The following is an 11,776-nucleotide window of genomic DNA, read 5'->3' as shown; positions in this document are numbered from 1 at the left end:
AATGGTCTTTAAGGCCCCTTCCAACCCAAACGGTGCTGTGATTCTATGGAGAAGCACGGAGGTGCCTCGCTGATCGCTTCCAGCCAGCGTGCGGGATGTAGAGAGGGCAACAACGCTGATCATCTGTGCCAGCCCCTCCAAGAGAGAGCTGGGCCAGTCGGTATCTGAAAACTGCCCTGTTAAACGTTAATCTAGACCCTCTCCCACCAAAAAAAAAAAAGCTTAAGCCTAAACCAGTTCGCTTCACACTGCTCCTCCGTGCAGGTGCTCAGGAGCGCGTGGCGGAGGTGGGAATGGGCAGCAAGAACGGGTCAAGACTATTCTTTCCAGAGCCTTAAGGCACAAATAGTAATCCTGGATGTATTTGCTGTCAGCTACAGCAGAAAAACTGTCCTGGAATGAGATCAGTGGACTGGGGTATAGCAAATCCCTTAACTCTCCTTGCAGTGCTTGGGTTTCCTAGCGAAGTCTTTCACATAAATAATGTGACCCACCTTTCTGTTTCAAGTAGAGATCGTTGTTTTGTTCCGTGAGCGTAAGTGAGGAATCATAATGAGTTGTTCCTGCCAGTCTCTGAATCCTACAAAATGTAGTAAAGCTGATTTAATTTGGGGGACACACACACACACGACCTGAAGATGTTGGCAGAGGAAGGATGGAAAAAAAAGCAAAGAGAATCCTGGCTGTAGAAGTAGGACAAGGAGTCATAATGTGCCTAAACAAAAAACTAAAAAAAACCCAAAAAATCACAAAAAAAAAAATGCAAAAACACCCTTGAGACTCCAGCGTAGAGCAGTACAGAAAACTGGAAGCTGTCCGTCTGAGGTCGTCAGAGTCCTTGTGACATTAAATAAAACTCAATTGGCACGAGCGTGTGTTGGCTGCAGTGACCACGCCTCCACCGGTTCGAATTTGCAGCGAGAAATGCACGATCCTTTGGAGGATTTTGAGAGGGGAGGGCTGTGCGGGCAAGTCTCCTTTCAAGGCTCCGTAAAATGTAGCTGTGTTCTTCAGAAAGAATAGCGCCGTTGTCCTCGGGTTTTGGTATGATGCTGGAAAAGTGCTCCTTCTGCAGAAAAGGGGTAAGAAGTTCTTGCTTTTCCGTTTTCCCTGGGTGGTTATAGAAGCTGTAAGTAAATCCAGTGTCGCCTGAATCCAGCGTTCCCTCCAGAACTAGGCGGTTTGGGTTTGATCGTTCTTGTTTCTGTTAAATCTTCGTTGCTTGTGTCCTTACTTTGGGGCTTTCTTTACCTTTCAGGAGTGTATCAAACCTGTGAAAGTGGAAAAAAAGCCTGGAAATGCAGCAGCTAAGATCAGAATTGAAGCGGATGGAAGCTATTTTCAGATCAATCCGGTACGTGAGGTTTCGCTTCATTGTTGTGCAAAATACGCAGAAAACAGGAATATATTGTTAAGGTCTGAATAGTTTACAGCGATTTAATGCCTCAGAGAGGACCAAGGTGTTAGAAAAATATTGCTGTTGCTGTCAGCGTTCTCCTATCTTTTTTTCAAAGTCCAACAATTTCTGATTTTGTATCAGTCTTTTATGCTCTGAAACGATGACGTTAGTGATGAGCTGAGGAGTCTGTTTTGCCATCAGCACTTAAGTATTGGCAATTCCTAGATCGTTTGCAACAATGGCTTTTCTTATTTTCAAATTATTGGTTAAATAGCCTGCAGAATTCATAAGCCTCCTGCTTCCAAAATTAATCCTGAGTTTTGCTGCATGATTTTTCCCATTTACCCAGAACCAATTATAACTTAGTCATCCAAGCTGGGAATTCACCTAGAGATGATACTTTTAACTTCAGGCAGATAATGACCTTTTGACTTACAAAAGGGGGATACAGCACTTCCAGAGGAGTCTGGTTTCTTATTTTAAAATTTTAATTTAATAGCACCTAATTGCTCCGGATGACTTTATTGAGAAGTGACGTTTCAGAGGAGAGTCTCATGGGAAAACCCAACTTATTCAGGTCAAACATTATGAAAAATCATTCCTTCCAGTGGCAACTGGAACTGCTGCTCTGCGGTTTTGCCATCAGCGAAGAGAGACCCCGTTTGCTCGTGGGCTGGTGTCATTTCAGTGTTTTGGAGCAACCTTAGCCCAGCAGATCGCACGAATAGTTGTGGCCCAAGGAACTGTTCTGTGTTTGATGGAAGTTCTGGGTCTTAAGAAAACCTCCCTGAAGTTCCTCAGTGTATTTGCACCCCTGTGCCAAATAACCCCAACCGAAGCAGCACGCTTCAGAGATGTTTGCCTTCCTGTTCATCCTACTAAAAATAAAAGAGATATATTTCTACTGATAAAGCGTTGAAAGGGCAACGCTTTTGTTCCCAAATATTGTAACGATGCGAAAACTGTTGCCTAATTCTAGGTGTGACCAGAACTGACTCTAAGCTCTTTCTTTACAGGATGGAGGGGCGCAAAAACTGGAAAAGGCTAAAATTACTCTGAACGACTGTTTAGCCTGTAGCGGCTGCATTACCTCAGCGGAGAGCATCTTAATCACTCAGCAGAGCCACGAAGAGCTCTGCAAAATCCTGGCTTTTAACAAGGTGGGTGACAAAGTGGTGGTGGAGTTTGGAAGCCTGGATCCATTAGCGTCTGCACAAGCGCGTGTCGAAAGTGCACGTGTCAAAATCAGTTCCTGAGATCTGAAGCATCTGGGGACATTCTCAGTGCACTGTTGTGGGTTTTTCCAATTTTTAAAAAGTAATCGTGGGTTTGGAAAGGACCTTTGACATAACAAGTCACCGACTTCGGAGTTAAGCTGGGAAATCCTTTCTGATGGTCTCGCGAGCCAAAAGTTCCACGTGTGCGCTGTTAGTATTGTCTGAACAGTGTTGTTTGGTTTTTTTCCCCCAAAGACTGCTGCTCCCAGTGAACAGAAATTGGTGGTGGTTTCTGTTTCGCCACAATCCAGAGCTTCCCTGGCTGCGAGGTGTAAAATGGACATTCTGGAAACAGCGAAGAAGCTGACCGCGTTCTTCAAGGGTTTAGGCAAGTGTGGCAGAGGGGGCTGCTGGGGGATTCGTTAGGCATAATTGTTACAAGTGCAGCAAGTCGCTGCGGTTTAACCTCCCTGTGGACTCCAAATGCTTTGTAACTGGCATCAGCTAAAACACAAACTATCTGCGCCTTCAGTCCTGTAATAAACCCGGAGGGCTGGAAGGAAGGAACTTGAAATTTTAAATCCGCCGTCCTCCTGTCTCTTTTGCTCCTTTCGCTGTGCTGGGAATAAAAGATTCACTCTCGACCTGTCAGTGAGCCGAGCAGTGTGAATCTGGCTTGACTGGTGGCTTTTTTTTTTTGTAGTTTGCGGTGTCTTTGTCGTGAATTTTAAAACATATCCTGCACTGCCTAGGTGTGCACTACGTTTTTGATACAACTTTCTCAAGAAACTTCAGCCTGCTGGAGAGCCAACGAGAGTTCGTAACGCGCTTTCGAAGGCAAGCTGAAGACAAACAGGCTTTGCCGATGCTCGCTTCTGCCTGTCCAGGTACGGTCATAAAACAGTTACAGAAAGAATGAAATGGCATATCGATAGTACACTAGAACAAACAACAAAAATATCAAAAAGCTAGTCCAGAAAGGCTCAAATGGATAAATTTCCTTTGAGGATTACTCTCTGCATGATATCAAGAGATCATGGTGGTAAGTAATAGCAGGAGTGATGTCAAATTAATCTCATGTTGCACTTCCTTCGCTTTTTGTGCTGAAGCAAGGCTGAAAACGCTTCTGAATGGATCCTAAGGCTGGGGCCGGGCAGAGGGCAGGCACAGTGAAGGGCTGCTCATTATTTTTGCATTTCACTTTTTAATTACGCTCTTTTCTCAGGTTGGATCTGCTATGCAGAGAAAACCCACGGCAGCTTCATCATTCCTTATATCAGCACCACCAAATCCCCCCAGCAGGTCATGGGCTCCTTGGTCAAGACCTATTTTGCAGAACAGCAGGTAAGGGTCTGAAGCAGCTGCTAAAATTGAGCGCTCCAAGCTGCTGGTTTTTTTTTGCTTTGCTACACACTGCACATTAAAGGTGAAAATTATCTTGCAAAAGGCAGCACCTTTCTCACTTTTCTTTTATCTCACCAGAAGGTAGGACCAAGCAGCAGTAAGCACACACTGCATGGGCTGCTCAAAACCTCTGTGTGTCAGTTGGGAAGGCCACGGAAACTTGCTTTTCTGCATCTTTATGCTCCCATCTTGCGTGTGAGATCTTCACATTGTTTAAAGTTGGCGAATAACTTAAAATAAATCACCCAAAGACAAAACTTCAGTCAGCGCATACGTGCGGATCATGTCTAAAAGCTACTCGCTCGTTCCCAGCTTAGCGTTCTGTTCCAGTTTGACTTAGTTCTGGTCTCAGCCTTTAACCTTTGGAATCTTTCCAACTGTAAATTTGACATTTAAAGTCTAGAGTTACACTGATAGCCTAGATTACTCCAGTAAGAAACCGAAGCACCGCTTCTGATTGTGATTTATTGTCCATTAACGAGCCGCGGTTTAACACTTGCACAAAGCGAACGCCATCGTCTGCGTACTTGTCGCAAAACTTGGCAGCTGCGTGGAACGCTTGGCACCAGATACTGGAACAACGGCCTCGAGTCAATGACTTGTTTCCGCGGCCTTTGCTGATTTCTTGGATGGTCACGAGGTTTTTGTCTGACTCCAGATGATTTCTTCGTTGCTGCTGCAGGGGCTGGGGTTTAGGAGCGCGGAGGAAGGATCTGCTCTGGTTGCGTGATGAGGAATTTGCTCACTGGCTTTGCCTGGGTTAGCAAAAGGAGATGGGGGGAAACCTGTATGAGACCGTTCCACTGCAAACTAAAATTAGGTCCTGTGAGAGAAATAATTGAATTTATATGTAATTAGGTGTGTGTGTATAAAAAAAAGAAATGCTCAGTAGCGAACGAAAATATTTCTGGAGGCGTGGTGGCATTAGATTCGTCATTCTTGTTTATACCTGGAAAACACCTCCCTCAAGGTAAGTTTGATGTTGGCCGATCCTACAGCGTGGCTGCTTCTTTCTTCCAGCACCTGACACCCGACCAGATCTACCACGTCACAGTGATGCCCTGTTACGACAAAAAGCTGGAGGCTTCAAGGCCAGACTTTTTCAACCAAGAGTACCAGACTCGTGACGTGGACTGTGTGATCACCACAGGTGAGCAGAGCCTCCTGTAGTTGAGGTAATTTCTAGAAGCCTCGAAGCAAGGTGTTGGCTAGTTTTAATAACGCCGTGTCTCCAGTAGAGGATGGACGTTGCTGGATAATTACGTGTCAGTCCTGGTAAAAATTGCAGGTGCAGTCTTATGTGCTGGTCTGCGGGTTTTTGTTTTCCCTTATCGCCAAATAAGAACTTGTTACAACTGTGATTCTGTTTTAGGAGAAGTGCTGAAGTTGTTGGAACAAGAAGGAGTATCTCTCTCAGATGTAGATCCTGCTCCGTTGGATACCATGTAAGAACAAAAATCTCATTTGCATCTTCCATCCTGTTTATTTTCATCCGATATTTATAGAGTTCTTCAACAACATTTTCCTTTCCGCCACTGTTCTGCACAAGGCTGCTTGTCTTTGCATTTGATTTGCTTTCTTGCTTCGTTCAAATCAGTACACTTGTGCAATAAAATACTTGATGTACAGAACATGATGAATTTCCACTTTTGGAAAGTCTGTAACTCTTTATTCTAGATTTAGTAGTCCAAGAATTAGTAACTCCCGCTGTGAATCAGCAGGAGTGCTATAGTTAGCTCAGTAAAACAGCAAAATAGTCGTGTGGAGAAGTACAAATTGCCTGGCAGTCCTTTACTTCAATTCCTGTCACAGCATAACTGGTGGGAACCCACCAAAAAAAAAAAAAAAAAAATCTACCTGCAGACTTTGAAAAGTGGAAGAACCTCGATCAGTGATAAAAGCGTTTGCTAAACAAAGGCTGTTCCTGCACCGTGCTCAGTTCACTTGTCTCTGTTCCCAGTTATCAGAGCTACTGTAAGGATTCCAGAATTAAAGCATAAATAAGAAATATTTAGGTTGCTCACCTAATTTCTAGGAGTATTTATTTGCTAAAAAATGAGATCCGGAACACGTGCAAACCGGATGAGATTTTGGTTGCTTCAGCTGAAGAGTAACATCTAGTTAAGCGACAACTGCGCCGAGATCTAAGTGACTATGGAAACATCAAAATCACATTTTACTCGTCTAAATCAACAGGCAGCGGTGGTTCCACACTGAACACTAAACCAAAGCCTTCTCTTTAGTTTAAAACAAAAGTCTTTGCAGCACTTTGCAGGAAGGCTACACGTGTGGCGACCTTTAAGGACCGGACAAGCTGATGAAGCGTACGATTCCAGAATTTACCGCGAAGCCTTTAGGAGAGATTTGCGCCGGAGATGACGCTCTTGCTTTGAAGTTTGGGTTGTTTCTTAATAGGCTTCAAGCCTTTTTAGTGCAACCACGTGCCCCCAGCAGCCTTGGCTCCAGAACTGTCTGATCAGCCCGTGCGTGTTGACAGAGCTGCAAAGTGTCGTTACCTGAGACTCGCTGTGCTAGATAGTCTGAATTGTTAGAAACACCGGTCGCTCCTGTGCTTCTGAAAAGAAGGAGAATGTGAGGTAGAGGCAGTCTGGTGCCATCTAATCTCTTTCTTGTAAGAATGCTTAGTTTAAAAAAAAGACATTTAAAAATAGTGTGCATGCCCAGAGCCTCAGTTTCCCTCTGTGACATTTCAGTGGATCAGCAGGTGCAGGTTTCACCTTTAGTAACGCAGATCTATCTGCACTACCGCACCCTTTTTCCAAGATGAAATGGGGGTGGTTTTGACGGAGCCTACGCACAAGGCTGCCTCACAGCAAACAAAACAAAACAAAAAAAGACAAGTGTCCTCAGCTAGAATAAATGCCTGCATGGTCAAGTCCCAGAAGTACGACTTCAGAAGTACTTTTGTTCTACCTGCTTTATTGTCGTACCGCTAATGGAGAACAGAGGAGAGGGGAAAAAATAAATTCCAAAGTGTTCGGGTTCCCTTAGGAGCTGACATTCTGGAAGTGTCAGTTATAAGATGGAACTGAACATCTATTTACTCCATAAAAACCTCTGGCCAACTTCGCAGGAGTACATTCTGGGCCCCGGGCCTCATGCTCGTGGTGATAAAGCGCCTCCGTGACCTTTCACTGGCTTTAACATACTCACTAAATTGACTGGTCCCAAACAGCACGTATCCCTCCGAACTTGGAGCAGTCACAGAAGCAGCCCGGTGGCTGATGTTCAGCTTTGTCCTCCAGCACGTGGAAAAGCCCATTAAGAGCTTATTACATTTGGCAGCAAGAACTGAGATAAAGTGCCAGAAGTCCCGGGACCTTTGTTGGTACGACCGTTTGCTCCAAAGCTCGCTGGCAGCCTCGTTCTAAGAGAGCGGTGGTACGTGAGGCCAGACACACTGAAACATTTTGGTAATGAAGCCGAGTTCCTGTAAACAAGATGGAATTAAAAATAGTTTCTGAGGCTCAAGTGTTGCCTTCTGCAGTTCTTCCAGAGTGAAGATTTTTATCTGCGAGAGGCAACATCTTCGAATTGACTTGAAACCGTTTGGCTCGAATTCAAGCGTTTTCCCTTCTGCAGCTGGTCGGAGGAGAACGCGAGTGTCACCGCCTTGCGGGTGCTTGGAAGCAGCTCCCTCATCTTGTTGTTCTCCCTTAACAAAGGCTATTGTTGCGGCTTCCATCTGGCAAGCTCTTCTCAAGAAGCGTTATCTTGACCTCCGAAGAGCTGGTTGCGTTTCGGTGGGTCAGCACGATGGAATCGTTTGTGCAGAACTAGATTTACAGAGCTTACGTTAGCGTAGCTGTTCAACACCCAGAATGGGGTGGACTCGAAGCAGGACCCTGCTGAGGGCAGCCACGTCCAGAGCAAACGTCCCAGCACCGATAGGGTTGTCCGCTTCTCTTAAATACGTGAAACCACAGCGACACGGATTTCACCTCTCCGTGCTTAGATTGGAGTGCTGATGTCTCCCCAAAGCATTCCCTCACATCCCAGCAACCACATCTAAAGCAACTGATTTCAAAAAAACACACAGAAAAAAAGCCCACATTGGAACGTGCAACTCTCTGATGAACTCTGCTTCTGTCGATGCTGCAGAAAAGCGTCAGCGCTGACGAGATGGCTCCTCACTGAGAGGAGAGTTCTGCTGGGTTGTGCTCTCCAAGAGAAGCCTGGATCGCACAGGCCCATCCCACCATCACTTCAATATTTGCCTCCTTCCGCTTCGAAGCGTAACCCGGGGTGTTTGTAGAGGTGTTAAACAGGGAGCTGACAAAATACACGTGTCGAGTAGTTGCCCTCGTAACTCAGACCTTCCCAAAGGCGTTTTTGGTGGTAGGAGATGAAGTTGGCAGCGTGTGAGTCGGGCCTCGTTGTGGCAAGTGTTGGTATTGCCACCGAGCTTGACCCAGAAGGTGCTCAGCAGCACGAGATTAAACCTGCCGGGGTCTGGAGCTCGAAATGGTCCATTCCCAGGAGAAAAGGAAAAGCTCAGAGGAGCTCAACCAAGCCTGTGCTGGGTCTCGTTGCTTTCGAGTCCCCTTGGACCTTTGTGTTTGCGCCAGCTGTTCTGTTTTATCAAAGAGATGCCCCTAAAAACGTTTCTTTCTTCCTTTCCGCCAGGTTCCGTAGCGCTGCAGAAGAGCTCACCGGCCACGCCGGAGGTGGCTCTGGCGGCTATTTGGAGCATGTGTACAAGCACGCGGCCCAGGAGCTCTTTGGAATTCAAGTGGATACAATTCAGTACAAACCTTTAAAGTAAGAAGTTCAAAGTCATAGAGAAAACGTGATTTTTTAATTTTTTTTTACTGCAGTTCTGTTCACACGGTTGTCCAGCTGATGAGCTGAACGTGAAGCATTTTACTTCAGTCCATGGGAATTGGTTTCTCACTCCCACAGCTGCCGAGCGATAAATCAGCCAGCGCTCCTCACGCCTTTCCCTCCGAGACTCCCAGCCCCTTCACCACCCACGCACTTTTGCCTGGCCTGAGGGATTTTTTTCCCATATCCAGTTGCGGACAATTTTTAGAGTAATTTAAAAGACAGCGCTCATGTGGATCTGGGCTTCCTCACCTGCAGTCAGACCGTTAGATTTGTTCCTAACCTTGTTGAACAGAAGATCTGCATCGAGCCGCTGTTTTAGCTGTGCTGTGGTAAGAAAGAAAACAAGTCGCTTGAGTTTTGGGCAGCCAAAATTCTTGCCGCCTTCCCAATGATGATATTAACGTACCATTTTGTAAGTAATTATATCCCCAATTAGCAGTATTTATGTTTAGGATGCCCTGGTCTAGGAACTGGAAGAAAGAGCATGAAAAAATTAATAAAAGTCAAGTTACTTATTCTTTTATGAGGAACAGGTATTTCCACTAGCCTTAGGAGTCTGGAAGCTTTCAGTAACAGTTTGCTCCCTGGTTTTACGACCCGCTGCAATTTAAAGGTTTCCTCAGCGGCCTCACTGACGTCTACGTTGGCTGAAACCAACTCCAAAGGGCCAGCACAATGAAACTTCAGTCCAGGCTCCATTTGCTCGGCTCTTAAGGATTTATTCGATACAGGTGTTCTTCAGCAAACTCAGCGTGGGCAGCAGGTCCTCACGCACGTTTGGAAAAGGATCCTCAAGCCGGTTCCTCCCTCTGCTTTGTCAGGGCGGCGAAGAACTGGGACAGCCTTCTTGACTGAGATTTTACAGAGAACTTCATTTTTAGCACAGGGCTCTTTGAAGTTTAAAATAGAAGCTCATTTGGAAGCAACTTAGTTGTTTTTTTTTTTTGTCTGCTCTCCTTCCTCAGAAACAAGGACTTCCAGGAGGTCACGCTGGAGAAGGATGGAGTAGTCCTGCTCCAGTTTGCTCTGGCCTACGGGTTTCGGAACATCCAGAACTTGGTGCAGAAGCTGAAACGAGGGAAATCGCCCTATCACTACGTTGAGGTCATGGCCTGCCCCTCAGGTAAGGCTGCACAGAGACTTCCCTGCTGCAACCCAGAGCTGTAAGAAGCTGTAGGAAACTACACCCAAAATATAACAGCAACAGGCGATTTCTCACAGCCCCAATATTGTGGCAAAGCCCTCAAACTCGAGTCGCAATAGCTGCGGCATCAGAATTTCAAAGCTTGTGTGTGTATCGCCCTACCTTGAAGCCAGTCCTTCAGGATTTAAGCAATTACGGTTGAGCACCGTTGCACAAAATTAGCGTAATTAGTGCTTTTAAAGAAGTCCTCCTGGTATTGTGAGCTCTTTGGCACCCGAGATTCTTCCTCTAAAATTCCACAAAACTGACCATTACGCTTTTAGAGAATGCTTCCTATGGCCGGGGGAAAAAAGTCTCTTCCAACTTATTGTGTTCCCTTTTCTACTTGGTGCAAGCCCTCCTTTTTCTCCCTCCAAGCGGGAGGACACGTGTCCCTTGGGACACGCCAGCAGAGAGCACGGGCAGCTCGGCCGCAGCCCGGAGCGATGCTGAGGTGCCACTCTCTCCCCGAGGGCCGGCACAGCTCCCAGCCCAGGCACCACACGCTGCATAACTCAGCTCTGCACCCTGACAGCGAGCCCAGAACATACCCCCAGCACCTTCATCATCCCTTCAGCTGAGCTTCCGAGGCTCTCCTCACCTGGATTATGTGCTGGCCCTTCTCTGGAGGCACGAGATGAGAGCCAGAGCTCCAAGCTGCTTCTTACCTTGGTCTCTGTGGCTCATCCCCGCCTCCTTCCATAGCCCGTTAGCCCTGGGGCACACCAGGCCAACCATCTCACTCTGCTGCTATTAGATAACTGGGGAGTAAACCACAATTATAATAGTGCTTTAATTTCTGTAATTGTTTGCAGCTGAAGAGTAAATTAACCAGCTGGGTTTTTTGCCCTCCTCCCGATGAGGCTGAAGTGCTTTCTAACCTCAGTGACGTTTTCTCGTAGGCTGTTTAAACGGAGGCGGTCAGCTCAAACCAGACGGTGAATCGGGCAAGGAGCAGCTTCAGCAGGTCGAGAAGTTGTACGAGTCCCTAAAGACTGAAATTCCAGAGCAGAACAGGACAGTGGAGGAGCTGTACGAGCGGTGGCTGGGCGGCGCCGCCTCGGAAAAAGCTGCAAAAGCTTTGCACACCGAGTACCATGCGGTGGAGAAAACAAGCGCCGGGTTTAACATCAAGTGGTGAAGAGCGATGCTGTGAAGCCCGGACGCCGGATACTCAGTGCCTTTTTTCAACTCAGTTCTATTTAAGATTCTCAAAAGACAGCTGAAGTTGGCTGCCATCACTGGGAGTTTGCAGTTCCTGAGTGGTGAGGGGCGAGAAGGGAGTGTGCCTGTAGGCAGGCAGCATTAATTCCTACAGCTTTAGCGCTGAAGTGCTGTAAATAAAACCAAAATGCTGACTTGGGGCACGTGTCAAATGAAGCAGTGATGTGTCCTGGCCTCCACGCGGTCTTTAAGACCAAGTCTGCTCTCCCTTTACAGCCCTGTTCCTCCCAGAATCGGTGAATTTAAGGTGCTGAAGGATTTTGATTGGGGTGTAGCTTCACTGCAATGAGCTTTGCGCTGCCTGGACAGTATCACTCATCCAGGCCTCACCGCATTTGCGCAGCACAAAGATTTAAGGCTGTCTCTGCCAGGACAGTTCTGGTGTCCCCACCATAAGAGGGACGTGGATCTGTTGGAAGGAGTCCAGAGGAGGCCACAAAGAAGATCCAGGGGCTGGAGCAGCTCTGCTGCGAGGACAGGCTGGGGGAGCTGGGGGGGTTC

The 11,776-nt window shown here is 46.7% G+C and overlaps 1 protein-coding gene across 1 annotated transcript; it reads left to right on the top strand.

The window, feature by feature from the left end:
- Nucleotides 1-1,046: 1,046 nt before the first annotated feature.
- Nucleotides 1,047-11,192, top strand: NARFL (nuclear prelamin A recognition factor-like). Its single transcript, XM_009865164.1, has 11 exons — nt 1,047-1,082; nt 1,259-1,354; nt 2,416-2,559; nt 2,872-3,004; nt 3,369-3,503; nt 3,842-3,960; nt 5,041-5,170; nt 5,393-5,465; nt 8,668-8,802; nt 9,834-9,991; nt 10,954-11,192. The coding sequence occupies exons 1-11, from the start codon at nt 1,047-1,049 to the stop codon at nt 11,190-11,192; spliced, it is 1,398 nt and encodes a 465-aa protein (XP_009863466.1).
- The last annotated feature ends 584 nt before the right edge of the window (nt 11,193-11,776 follow it).

This window comes from Apaloderma vittatum, unplaced genomic scaffold, assembly GCF_000703405.1.
Source record: "Apaloderma vittatum isolate BGI_N311 unplaced genomic scaffold, ASM70340v1 scaffold39402, whole genome shotgun sequence".
NCBI lineage: Eukaryota > Metazoa > Chordata > Aves > Trogoniformes > Trogonidae > Apaloderma > Apaloderma vittatum.
The sequence above is the reverse complement of the archived record's forward strand: the minus strand, read 5'-3'. Positions and strand labels throughout refer to the sequence as shown.

What these genes read in the sequence shown, in the direction of transcription:
- NARFL (XM_009865164.1), top strand. Translation starts at nt 1,047, where the DNA reads ATGATGCTGGAAAAGTGCTCCTTCTGCAGAAAAGGG. An exon ending in AAATCCTGGCTTTTAACAAG is followed by an intron (nt 2,560 to 2,871) that starts GTGGGTGACAAA and finishes TTTCCCCCAAAG; the next exon opens with ACTGCTGCTCCCAGTGAACA. An exon ending in GGACTGTGTGATCACCACAG is followed by an intron (nt 5,171 to 5,392) that starts GTGAGCAGAGCC and finishes ATTCTGTTTTAG; the next exon opens with GAGAAGTGCTGAAGTTGTTG.